Source organism: Biomphalaria glabrata, chromosome 1 (assembly GCF_947242115.1).
Source record: "Biomphalaria glabrata chromosome 1, xgBioGlab47.1, whole genome shotgun sequence".
NCBI classification, from domain to species: Eukaryota; Metazoa; Mollusca; class Gastropoda; family Planorbidae; genus Biomphalaria; species Biomphalaria glabrata.
This window is the reverse complement of record NC_074711.1, coordinates 54283575-54297448: the sequence shown is the minus strand read 5'-3', so window position 1 is coordinate 54297448 and position 13874 is coordinate 54283575. Positions and strand designations below refer to the sequence as shown.

General features: G+C 39.1%; 1 protein-coding gene across 11 annotated transcripts in view; it reads left to right on the top strand.

The window, feature by feature from the left end:
• Positions 1–13874, top strand: part of LOC106058536 (actin-binding LIM protein 1-like) — a 40053-nt gene that overhangs the window by 7871 nt on the left and 18308 nt on the right. For 7 of the 11 annotated variants that reach the window (XM_056044049.1, XM_056044042.1, XM_056044057.1 and 4 more), the window contains one exon: positions 32–454. In XM_056044049.1, coding sequence (XP_055900024.1) covers positions 32–454 — 423 coding nt within the window. Of the gene's footprint in view, positions 1–31; positions 455–525; positions 2545–13874 lie in introns of those variants that run through there. The other 4 variants (XM_056044082.1, XM_056044095.1, XM_056044090.1 and 1 more) reach the window with 4 other exon arrangements.

The window sequence follows — 13874 nt, the reverse complement described above, 5'->3', positions numbered from 1 at the left end:
GTTGATACTTTGTTTCTTTCTTGCCCTTTAGGAACAAAGCCCGGTAAACACGCCAGAGACACTTCTGGTGGAGCGGATGGCAGCCGAGATTCCCCGTCACCAAAACGATCACCCAAAGGCTCGTCTGCTAAAAAAGGAGACGTGGCATCGGGCCTAGAATCCTCAGCCCTCACTACAGGCGATACATCCGGCCTAGGCACGGACCCTAAGGACGACCAAGAAAATTTGTACGAGAGCCAGTCTGGACAATCTTTATCAAAATCTCAGCATAGGCCCGTTGTAGAGGAAGACGTCATCATCTCCAAGCAGCAGACCTCTTTGAAAATGGAGAGAGATTTGGAGCCTTTGACCCCGTTGGTCATTCATGAGAACCACGACGTCTCAATTACGCAGCATAAACCACAGGCCACGTCCACACCTGCAGCCAATGGACAACTTAGGAGTCCACCTCTGAGTGAGTACTAAAATGATAGATATTGATTGGTGGAATCTTGTTTAACTAATTGGTCTATCACATGGGCTGTTTGATCTCTCATGTTGGCTCAACGATAACGTGTTCAGCTTGTTCTAGGTCTGTCTATCCTTCAACCTATGTCTGTGTGTTGAATTAACCGGTCATTATTCCGCCTTGGTACATGTGACAATACACAGGGTTAGGTCAATGTTTGTGTTGGGTTTGTGAACATTTGTCAACAACAAAGAGTCATCTTTCAGTATGTCTGCATTTCTTTCTAGCTATTCTCCATTAGTCAAAGTGTAACTGTCTTGACTTTCTTACATTACTACAAATAGTGTGTCACTCTCACAGTATAATGATATGTATAGATAGCAATGTACATTTTGCTTCTATAATACCCAACGTTTTTTTTCCACATAAAAAATCCTTGCTGACTTGAGTTAGTCTACTAGAGTCCCTAAAACTCAGCCTCATGGGGACCAAAGGGTGCCTAGATATGGAGATTAAAAAGCGAAATACAGAAAGTACACTAGTGCACTTGTATGTATTGTTTGTCTGAGAATACAGAGAAGAATCCACTGCTCTAATACTCTTTACAGTGCATAAAGGCATAAAGCCTTTACATCATTCAAATAAAAAAAAATGAATACCGTGCATGGTGTAATGTAATGTAATTGATAAGACATATCCCAGAACAATACTTAAAGATGGCCTAACTATCGAGTGTCGATTCTTTTTAAGCACTCTACTCTATTTGATTGTGAAATTGTTTAACTGATTTACTGAATATTTATAATTCGCGTTGGATCAGCTTTATGTGACAGGAGAAGAAATAATATTAAAAGAAAAAAAAAAAACTGCCTCAACTTAAAGATATCGATCTTGTTTTATACGGGGTCCATCTGTCTCACTGAGTAAATTAAGGGTTGTGGCATGAGGGGTTGAGCTTGATGTAAGCTTGGACGAACATTATAGGAAAAAAAAAAAAAGATTATGTTTATAAGCAAAAAAAAAAAAGTCCAACAGGCCCAAGACGTTGAAGGTAGCCATGTGTGACTGGCTATTTAATTACCCAAGAGTTGACACGTCATGTGTTATTTGAGATGGTAAACAGGACTGGGTTGAGAATTGCGTGACTATGCCTTGAGAAAGACTTCCTATTAGGACTTGGTTTCTTCAGGAAAGTCTGCTGCTTCGTTGGTGTTCCCGCCTTTATAATCGTCTGCTTTTGTGTTTTATTCTCAAGTGTGCCATTGAGGGATGCCTAATTCTTAGGAGTCTATTTTTAGATAGAGGGCTGTTGTCCTTCCACATTTCTGACATTACGGAGCCGTGTTTGTGTCGCTAACTTTTGTTTGAACTGTTCAGACAAGCTGAGAACACACACGCACTCACTCACACGCACTTAGACGCGAATGAAATCTTGCTGTGGACTTAAATAACAAAGTACCTGTCCTCAGTCAACCCTTTCTCTTCTACACACACACACACACACGTACACACAAAATACACAATTATGGAAACAGTAGCTCCACGAATCGACATTCCTAATCTTGTGTGACCGCACCCCCCCCTTTTTTTTCCGGGTCTCATTTAGTCCAAGTAGGCCTATAAAAATAGTGTGTCACCAGTGCAGTCCTAGTATAGTTTTAAAGCCCTTTCTATTTCATTGCTGTGTGTCAGGTCTATATTCAGCAACAGTCCTATTGTCTGATGTTATCTCTAGTGTACATCCTGCACATCAATATACCACAGAGTGGATTATTGGGACTGATGCTAACATACCAGTCGTGTGACCGTGTGAACTCTATCGCTTGATGCTGGACACGTTGATTTGTCCCACGGAAATGTTTGCATAATTGATTGCCTTAGTTTGAGTGTGTGCACCGTGTTTCCTTGCCTAGGCCAGCAGTTTGGACTAACGTGGTTCAATGAGGAGCTGAATGATCGAAATGGGTTGCTCAATACATTGGAAAGTCTGGTGCTATAGGACAATGTCCTGAACTAGTAGCCTCAAGATTACTTACTTCAAGGCTGAGGGATGAAGAAAGGACCGTCCAATCCGACACTTAGTGTCAGGATAATCTGTAAGAGTTTTGTTTTTCTCTCTCATACAGATTTTCAAACACCAACATATACACATAACTGCGATTCATTATCTATGCGTACTCCTGTCCAAAGGGACGGATTTAAAGGAGGGCAGGCCCCCGGGGATCCACAAGAAAGGGGCCTCCACAAAAGAGATAAAAATATCCGAATTTCGACGGGTCAGAAACTTTCAAAGTTTTTTCTTTTTCTTTTTTTATAATTTTTTTTACGGCTGGCCAAAATGTCGTGATTAAGATGTGTACTCTTCTAGCATGCTCGGATTAAATAAAAATGTCGTGATTAAGATGTGTACGCTTCTAGCATGCTCGGATTAAATAAAAATGTCGTGATTAAGATGTGTACGCTTCTAGCATGCTCGGATTAAATAAAAATGTCGTGATTAAGATGTGTACGCTTCTAGCATGCTCGGATTAAATAAAAATGTGATTAAGATGTGTACGCTTCTAGCATGCTCGGATTAAATAAAAATGTCGTGATTAAGATGTGTACGCTTCTAGCATGCTCGGATTAAATAAATACAGCTCTGGATTTACGACAGTGCGTCTACCAAGGGCTTAACCCTTCACGAGCTAAAAAATATACACTTTTTAAAACTAAAATATGCATATTAAATATTTAAAAAAGGAAATAGAGATTAAATTTAGAAGAACTCTATGTTCTTCTTCTGAAATATAGCATTCTGTTAGATACAAGTATTTTCATTCCTAATTCAAGCCCCGGGGCCTCCACATACTTCAATCCGGCCCTGCCTGTACGTGCCCTGAAAACATTAGTTTCTAACGTCCCCCATCCCACTACTTAGTTTACAGAACTCCTTCCTCTAGTTAGAACTCGTATTCAAATCAATGTCTCCAGATCTAGTCTGTTAACTGGTGGTACAGAGTTATTTGCTCGCCGACAATCTGTACTAGCAGCCTGTACCACTATGGCGCGGTGTTTATTTGTTTGGCTCATTGCTATTTTATTCATTGCTGTGATGAAAAGTATGTAGATACCAGATTTGTGGCTATGTTCAGTGCCCGCTGACAGGCCAAGTAGGACTAGCACAGATTAGCCGCTCCACTAATGCTCTCGATATCTTGAGACTATATTCACCTTTGGCATCTGTCAGCAGTAAATAGAACTATATAGTTGACTACTAATTATCTTTAACATATGTTCTGTGGATACTTAATCTCTGTTGGCGCTTCTGAAAAAGTCAGTCATGCTCCTCCGACTTGACCTGATTAAAGTTATCAAAAGATTAACATTCATGGCTACCTCCTTCCATTTCTTGTTGTCATTGACTTTTTGTGCCTTCGGTATCCTTGTCACCAGGAATAGTGAATCTGTATTTGATATTTATTAGCTGGGACAATCTTTTAACAATTTCTTTTGAAACTTCTTAAAAAAAAAAAAAAAACTTAATTCAACAAATGAAGCAAAGTTTTTTTGTATTTATGTATTCTTATATAATACAGACGTTACTTCAAAAAAGAAGATGATTACGTCATACGCGTCATGCATTTAGTCATGCATATTAACCAATGACTTAAATTCAGCCAAGTCACTGGTTTTCCTGGCTAGCTCAGGCAACCCATTCCATGCTCTAATAGCACTAGGGAAGAAGGAGTATTTGTACAAATTTGTCCTAGCATATGGGACGAGGAATGTGCCTTTATCTTTGTGTCTTTCAGAGTATTTTATTAAATTTTGTTTTTGTATTTGAAGATTATGGTTCAGTGTTTTATGTATGATTGCTACTTTACTTTTGAGCCTTCTGTCCTGAAGGCTTTCTAAATTTAGTGATTTTACTAAAGGTGTAACTCTAGTCAAATGTGAATATTCGTTTGTTATGAATCTCACTGCTCTATTTTGTGTCTGTTCCAATTTCTTAATGTTTTCTTGAGTTGAGGGGTCCCAACGGATATTGGCGGCAGTCTTCATTTTCAAGGCTTGACAAAATGTTGCAGCGTAATGATAAAACTTGTCAGAAATAATCTCACGTGTATACTTTTGTCTGAGACCCATCACGTGGTCTCGTCTCTCTTTGCTATTGTGGGCGTGTTGATATGAAAGTAAAATGTAGACCTGAACTTATATTGATGTCCATGCAAAAGGCTTACACTTTGAATGTCTTTGTAATGCCTGCTAACCATTCACTAGGACATGTAGATATAGATTGATTCCGGGTGGAGTAAACCGAACCATTAGTTTGTTTATTCTCTTTCTCTTCCATTCACTAGCGGATCCAGAACTTTGGAGTGGGGGGGGGGGCGATTTTTTTCCAAACCCTAACGCTCAGTAAACCCTAACCCTATGCATAAACGTGAGTACATCCATCCATCCATCCCAGTGGCGCTACAGCCCATGGAGGGCTCTGGCCTGCTTTAACACATCCTTCCATTCAGATCTCTCCTGGGCCTTTCGTCTCCACGCCCTAACCCCAAGCTGCTTCAGATCTGCTTCCACGTCATCTATCCATCGCATTCGGGGTCTGCCTTTGGGTCGCCTGCCTTTTGGTTTTTGCCTGTATACGATTTTCGCCCCTCTGTTGTCTGACATTCTTTCAAGGTGACCTGCCCAATGTAGTCTGTTCTTTTTTATTTCGTTCACTATTGGTGGGTCTTCATATAATTGATATAACTCATGGTTAGTGCGTGTCCTCCACCCTGTTTCATCCTGTATGGCACCATAGATTTTCCTAAGGATTTTTCTTTCCCAAGTGTTGAGTAAATTTTCAGATGTCTTTGTCAGTGTCCAGGTCTCACTTCCATACATTGCTGCTGGTCTTATTATAGTTTTGTATATTATTTTCTTGGTTTTACTTGAAATCATTTTGCTCTTAAGTAGATGGTGGGTGCTATAAAATGCCCTGTTGCCTGCTGCTATTCTTTCCTTTATTTCTGTTAGTAGGTCATTTTTGAAATTAATAGTACTTCCTAGATATTTGAAAGTTTGGACGTTTTCAAATTCGTGGTCTTTGATTTTGATATTTTGTTTGATTGTCTCTTGTCATTGTGATGTACTTGGTTTTACTGTCATTGACATAAACGTGAGTACAGCATAAATATATATATATATATATGAGAAATGAAAAAAGCAGTGTTTCTCAACTTTCTACGAAGAAAAAAACCCAGACATGTTGAGCCCTTTCTCTTGATAGTTTGGGTCTGGGGGAGCGCTGTAAGGCTCCTTAGTGGGGTTTGGGGCGAAGCCCCGACGCCAAAATCGTTTTTTTGCATTCTTCACTTCACTCCTGACATTTACAGCTCATTATTTATCAGTGGGGTTCGGGGCAAGGCCCCGACGCCAAAAGCGTTTTCTTGCATTTTTCACTGCTGAAACGCATTCTCCTGACATCTACAGTTCATTATTCATCCTATTGAAAAATGACCTTTTCAATAATGTTTTACTTGAAAAAATATTCTAATATGAATTAGAAAGGCCCTTACTACATTGCCAATAAAACGATTTGAAAATACCCCACATATTTAGATTTAGGCTTTGAAGATCGCCGACGAAAAAAAAATAGAATAATAATTTATTTTTTTTAAACTCTTATTTGTAAGTGATACATTTTGTTCAAAAGGCATGTTTGTAACTTTGTTTTGTTACAGAACTATAATTCAAAGCTCTAACAAAAAATTTCGGAAGTGGGAGGAGAAATTAAGTGGACCAATTAGACTGTACTCTAAATTTTTTTGCATTTTTAGGATTGAAGCATAAATTATGAGCTATAGTCCCAAATTTATTTAACTAGAAAAATAGCAGATTGAGTAAAGGTTGGAAAATGGCGACTAGGAAAAGAATATTTGGGTTCAGAACTCATCTCAATCGTTACTCTTGTACTGAAGAACTTCGTATGAATTCTAAATTTTCCAAAGCAAAGTCTTTCTTTAAAAAATTATGATAAATTTATGTGAAATTACATAAACTCTGTCGCCATATTTGACTATTTTGTTTTAAAACATCACGTCTGGAAAGGGGAGGGGCGGTAGAATGAAAACGATTAATCCTCGCTCCTTTTTATAATTTCTGTTAATGATTGCATTTGGCATTAAAGAATAGGGGTTGTGTGACTCGATATAAGAATTTAATTTAAAGCACATATAAAGTATATTAGTGACAGATTTTTTTTTTTAATTTTGTAATTTCTTAACTATAATTCAAAAAGAAAAAGTATTGGTTTGTCTGATGGGAGAAATGCGATTGCATGTATCGCCCCTCCCACCTGGTACAACCCTTTTTCATTTTATATTTACTAATGATAAAATTTGAGATTAGAGTGTGTGCGAAATAATATACAAATGGGTTCACATATCAATACGTAGCTTATATTATATAGATATCAACTAATTTTGTTCACAAACTATGATTTCCCCATAAAAGTAGGACCGCCCCCCCCCCCACACACACTCAAAGGGTTTAGGTGGGAATGGCAGTAGATGTGTTCGCCCCCCCCCCCCCCACCAAATCGGCCAAAATGCCTGAGGGGGGGGGCGAAATAATCTAAAAATAGGTTGAAATATAAATAATTAGCATATATTATTAACATAAGTAATAAATTCGAATACAAATTGTATGAATTCTATACTAAAATTCGTCCGCCCCCCTCCGGGGGGGGGGGGGGGTTTCGACCCTACCGCCCTCCCCCCCCCCCCCCCCTGGATCCGCCAGTGCTTCTATTATAGATCCATACACATTGGTCTCGTCAAGTCTGCACGGCAACGTGTAACTGTATTGTGGTCTTTATGTTCTTGTAGTGGTAGTGCGTATCCTAGTCTGTCATGGACCTAATTAATTCAAACAAATGTTGCGATAAGTGAAGGATTCGCATGTGTATTTGTTGATTTGGGACTACAACCACACCCACAGATAACAGCCACTAACAACAACAACTAGATCTATAACGTTAGAGATACCTTGCACTTGAACTCTTCATCTCCCCCCTCCCAACAAGTGCAGCTAGTAGCATGGTGTTGATATGTTTCCATTGGGTAAAGACGCAGATAGCCACACGACGTGTCCACACTGCAGACCCAGAAGGCAATCCAATTAATTGTCTCAAAACATAAATCACTGGCCTTGTTTTCTAACTTCAAACCAACAAAATGTTGAACGTACAAAGGCTTGATCACGAGTCAGAACATTGAGAATCGATTACAAATACGATTCCATTAAGACATTAATCCGTTGACAAGTTTTACATTGTTAATTTAGATGTGATTTTAAAATACGACAAATTCTATCTTCTAACATCATTGACATCATGTCTGGACATCATCTCAAGAACTCTTTCTTATTCATAAAGTCCTGGTTTCACCTATTAAATATATATATATCTATATCACATTTTATCCTAATGAATCCACCTGCCAAGGTTGGTCCTCAGGGTGTGTTCTGATGGTTCCAAACCAACCGATAGGAGCCAATCTGTGTCATGTCACGCGCATGCTGCGTCACTTCTGGAAAGTCATTAAACCCTAAAGCCTGGTCCGGATACAAACGTTTAAAGTAAAACCAAATCGCCAAGTCATCTGGTTACACGTCAACCTTGATTAAGTCTCTCGTGTCCTTTCAAAAGTCTTTCAATCTCCCGCCAGAGCTTTGCCCTACGACTTCAAGCTTCAGTTCTAACAATGTTGGTGTAGTCTACAATCTCTACATAAACTGTACACTGGGGATGTTTATTTTTCTGACATGGAGTGTTACGTCAAGTCCCTTGGAACCTTTCGTTTGAGACTTCATTATACGCCGTGGACAGACATTTGGGGGGGGGGGGGGCCACTGCGTCCAAGAGCTGCTGTACAACATAGACAATATATGTTACTAACAAACAAAAAATGAGTTTAAAACTTTCTTTTCTCAATCTGCTTAAACGTTTGGTCTGAACAAAATAAATCGCCGTCTTTTAACCCTTCAATATACTCTTTTTTTTTTTTTTTGTATTATCAGAACTCCGATAATCCTCGGCTTTTGTTTTCCCTTGACCTTGTTACTAGCTATTGACGTCACGATATTTGTGTCTCTATCAGTTGATGTCATCTTATAAATATGTATCAGGACTTGGCCTAAAAGGGGGAAAAAAGGTACCACCGCTAAGGATTAAAGCTAACATAGCGTTAAGTGAAGTTGTAGTTGCCTGCTGTGACTCATGTCTGCTATATCAAGTTGACAAACAATGCACTGCTTTCCGGTGAACGATAATTGGACGCAATATGTATTTTTATCTTGCGGGTGTCATAGGAGTCGAATAACATTGTGACTTTGGTTAATGCGTTAAAAAAAAAGAGGTGTTTACCATATTCTCATTGAATAGGTAGCTATTATTTATAGCTGTGCTTATTGAATTGTTTTAGGTCATTGAGTGTTAAGCTATGGGGTGTTAGATCTTTTGTTGAAAAGCAACAAAAAAAAATGGTGAATTGAGTTCATTGGGCTTCAGTAACATTAGGCCAGCAGGGTCTCTCCCCTTTGAACAGGACTTGATGTCAGGACATTTTAGTCTAATGAAAGTGTAGAGGCTTCACAACATTTTAGTATTTAAAAGGCTTCACGACATTTTAGTCTAATGAAAGTGTAGAGGCTTCACAACATTTTAGTATTTAAAAGGCTTCACTACATTTTAGTCTAATGAAAGTGTAGAGGCTTCACTACATTTTAGTATAATGAAAGTGTAGAGGCTTCACAACATTTTAGTTTTTAAAAGGCTTCACTACATTTAGTGTAATGAAAGTGTAGAGGCTTCACTGCATTTTAGTATTTAAAAGGCTTCACTACATTTAGTGTAATGAAAGTGTAGAGGCTTCACAACATTTTAGTATTTAAAAGGCTTCACTACATTTAGTGTAATGAAAGTGTAGAGGCTTCACAACATTTAGTGTACTATAAAAAAAGAAAGCTGTAGACTGGTGCTGGAATGAACATATTGCCAGATCGTTTCTTCCACTTTCAAAGTTGAATTATCTCCCCCCTCCTTCATTAGAACAAAGCCAAGACAGGAAAGTCGTAACTGCCAACAGTTTAGTCTTGTGTGTGACAAGCACAGTGCTCGTTCGTCTTTGACATAGAAGCGTCATTGAATTTAGAAAAAAGAAATTGTAACCGCAAAGATTTGAACTGAGACCATCATCTTAACAACTTCTGCCCCTCAACCATCGTCTCAGTAGTGCTCTGTGCTCCCACGTTCGTCTATTGGGAGCTGTGAGCAAACTCCTGGTGCCTCTATTTCTTTAGTCCTTTGGCATTCATGTTATAAAGACATTTTTGTTTCAACTCCCGATACAAGCTTCAGAAAACAGCAAGACAAAATCTCGATAGAAATAGCGCAGAGGCATTCAACACAGAACAAGAAACGCGAACACTTCAGATTATGGTCTTGAAACTTTGAACAAAGCCTTGCATTGTAATAAATATATTACAAATAGAGGTTGGAAGATTCAGACTAGAAGTGGCAGTTGAAGTTAAGTAGACATCCCCCTTCCCCAACTATTGAAAGCGTCTGCTGGGGCACCATGTGACTGGGCTAGTGGAGGCTGTGTGAGAAGCAATGTGCCCTACATTTAGCCTTATCATCGTGATAAGACAGACATTGTTCTACATCGCTAGAAGGATAACTTGCAGTAGAAAATGAACCAAGTTGTATCTTGATACAGTTGCCAGGTGTCTGCTAGAGTTTGTTACAGTTCACGAACTTAAACGCAGTAGTAGACCAGGTAGTTTTGGGACTGTCTGTAATTATGTGCACGATCGACCTAGACATAATAATTTTGCGAAATATTTTTTCCAATTGTTTTTGTTTAGCTTTTACCTTTGTCAATGCGCTATGATCCTATCACTTGTCTGGACCAGTTGGGAAAGGGGGAGGGAAGAAATGGGTATCTTGGTGAATGTATACATGATCGTTTTTTCCCATACATAAAAAAATGTTCACTCAGAGCTCATGTTTCCTCAATAGGGTTAATTCAACTAATACCACCACATCTGTCAAGTACAATTTCTTTCCCTTGTTCAAGATGCTAAACAAAATATTTAATTACCAAAAGTTAATTAACTAATTGGTTAATTTGTTAATTGATTATTGTGTTGTCAGGTAAAAAAATAATTTTTCAACATTTCAGCTTAATCCGAGATTGGGTGTGGGAGAAATAACGTGTACAAACTTTTACCATACATACAGACACAGATCGACACAGACTGAGTTGATTCTAATAATAATGGGCAAAAGAAGATTATGTTTGCAGTATGTGTTTTATAGTTTGCAATACAGTAAAGTTACCCCCTTCTTTTTTTTCTCAGACCATTCGGTCTATAAGGCAGATGATGTTAAGGTCATGGGTTTCTTTGGCCAACGGGTATGGTTTATAATGTCATTTCTGTTTGACTCGGTACTAGACCTTTCAATTCTTGATATAGTATTGCTCTTGTATCCAAGTTTAAACATTTCTTGAATTATTGCAGTAATAAAATCTGAAGTTTAAATCCACCCCCCCCCTTTTTTTTTAAGTATCTACACAGTGATTCCTAAAGTGGTCTATATAGACCCCCCAGGGGTCTACGAAGACTTCCAAGGGGTCTACGAGACAAGTTTGGGAACCACTGATCTACCGCATATCAAATTGAAAGAACAAAGTGCTTTGATAACTCACTTAAATAGGGTATCCATGAGTTCGAAGCATAGAAATATTAAAGAGACATACTAGCACTTTCTTGTCAAATGGAACTCTGTGGTATAATGCTATTTATAGAATAAGGTAAGGGGGACAAACACTGTTTTTAATCAAACAGTTTAGTGTTGTATCTATTTAGCCCTAACCGATTTCAGACTTGACCAATCCAGCATTACCATTCTTCATAGAAACTATTTAAGCATGTGATACATGTCGATAATCGGATTGCAACTCTTTTTAAAAATTGTTTTTTAAGAAATTTTTGGCTTTTACTTTACGTATACACAGATACCTTAAAAAGAAATGTGTAGTTTTCGGCCCATCTATTTCCCGAGATCTGCCACCGCCATAGGCTCTCCCCTCCCCCAGCATAATTCCTGGACAGCTAGTTGACTGGCAGAGCCATTTGTGCCAATGACTTGTGTGATATTTAAAATGAGTTTATCTGGTGGCATGCTTGTTATTGTCTAACATTCAAAAGCCCACTGAAAGGTTATGAGCTGTAGTAGCGAGTTCATTTCCGCATTCTTCAATTTCCTCTCCTCCAGACTTGACCTCTTGGCATTGTTACATCTAGTTCTCCATTTACCCATTTGTAATCAATAAACATGTTTCAAAAAAATTAGATAATATTTACAATGACCACATATACGTCGTGAAATGATTTACAACTGCACAAATCGGTAAATGAGGTGTCCGCCCTCTGCACGCAAAGATTCTGTGAAGGCAAGCTTTGTTGTTAGCGAGATGATAGCAAAGGCATCACGACCATTCACTGAAGGCCAGTTTGTAAAAGAGTGTATGCTACAGGCGTGTAAAATTCTCTGCCCCAAGAAAAAGAAACTCTTTGAAGGCATGAGTTTGTCTGCGAACACAGTTGCAAGCAGGATCACCGAGTCAGCGACAAATGTTCAACAGCAACGGATTGCCGCTGCAAAAGACTTTGTAGCATATTCCATTGCACTGAACGAGTCTACTGGTGTAACAGACACCGTATACCGTGCCGTATTCATTCGTGGGGTTGAACATTGTTGAAGTGCTATAGGACTTACTACCCATGAAAGGAACGACGAATGGACGCGACGTGGGCTACCGTGGGAAAAACTTGTTTCAGTGGCTACGGACGGTGCACCAGCAATGTGTTTAGAGAAGGTTGGTGTTTTTGGATTAATGGTAGAGAAACGGTATCAGCTCAGCTTGGCGGGATCTTTTGCAGCCATACACTGAATTCTGCACCAAGAAGCACTCTGTAGCAAAAGTCTTCAAATGAAGAACGTGATGGATGTTGTCGTGAAGACGGTGAACTTCATACGTGCACTGGGTCTCAACCACAGACAGTTTGTGTCGATTCTAGCTGATTTAGAACGGAATACGATAAGTTGCTTTATCATACGGAAGTCAGATGGTTGAGTCGTGGAAAAGTGCTGCAGAGATTTTTTGAAATGAGACGGGAAATAGCATTGTTCATGGCAATGAAAGACAGATACATACCTCAGCTCAGTAACCCAATGTTTTGTCGGATCTTGCTTTTCTTACTGACATCACGCAACATCTCAATGCACCTAATTCACAACTACAGGGCACAAAGTAGCTGTTTACCGTGATGTTTGACCACATCAAATCATTCAGATGCAAGCTGATTTTGTTGGCCACTCAGCTGGCAGATGGAAACCTGGCTCATTTGTCTTTTCTACAGAGCATTACGGTTGAACCACAGCGCCTGAAAGACTACGTAGACATTCTCTCCAGACTACTGGAAGATTTTGAACACCGCTTTCAGCAATTCACAGTTTTTCCTTGTTGCCACTCCGTTCGTAGTTGAAGTGAAAAACGTTCCAGAGGAAGTCCAGATGGAACTACTGGACCTGCAGTGTGACACTGTTCTGAAGCAAAAATACGCTGATGCTGGTGTTCTACCAGTTTCTTCCCAGAGAGAAGTTTCCAAACTTATTCTGCGCAGATGCTAGAATTCTAGCGATGTTTGGGAGTACGTACGTTTGCGAACAGTTTTTTTTTCTTCCAGAATGATCAACAAAACAGCATTACGATCAAGACTGACTGATAAGCATCTGAGAGTAACCTTGCGGCTTACCACTACACGCAACTTAAGGCCTAAAGTCGATGGTCTGGTCTCTGCCAAACGCTCTCAGCTGAGTGGACAGAAACATGAGTGACGAGCCATCTGCAGTAGGCCTTGAAATTATAGTTGTAGTTTTTTGGGTAACTACAGTTTCTGCTTTTTAATAAGTGACAGAGACAACGTCAACTTAATTTAGTAAACTATTCTGCCTGTGCATGTAATAAACTACACTAAATGTAATTAATTATTATAAAACTTTATTTTAGCATTTAACTGAAGTGACAGTAGTGTTCGTAAAATTTAATGAAAAAACATTCTCTTTTTGTGGTGCGGCCCGCTGAATGGTTGTTACTTTCTACTGTGGCCCACATGCTGAAATGAGTTTGAGACCCCTGTTCTATATCTACACTTAGCCCCGAATCTCCGTTTTTAGCGGCCCCCGAAAGGGGAAAAGACGCTATAAGTTTTGTGTGAAATGTCTGTCCGTCAGTCCGTCCGTCCCGTTTAGATCTCGTAAACTAGAAAAGATAGGGAAAATCCGAAATCATAATATTTTAGTCCATTCAAAGTTCTGATG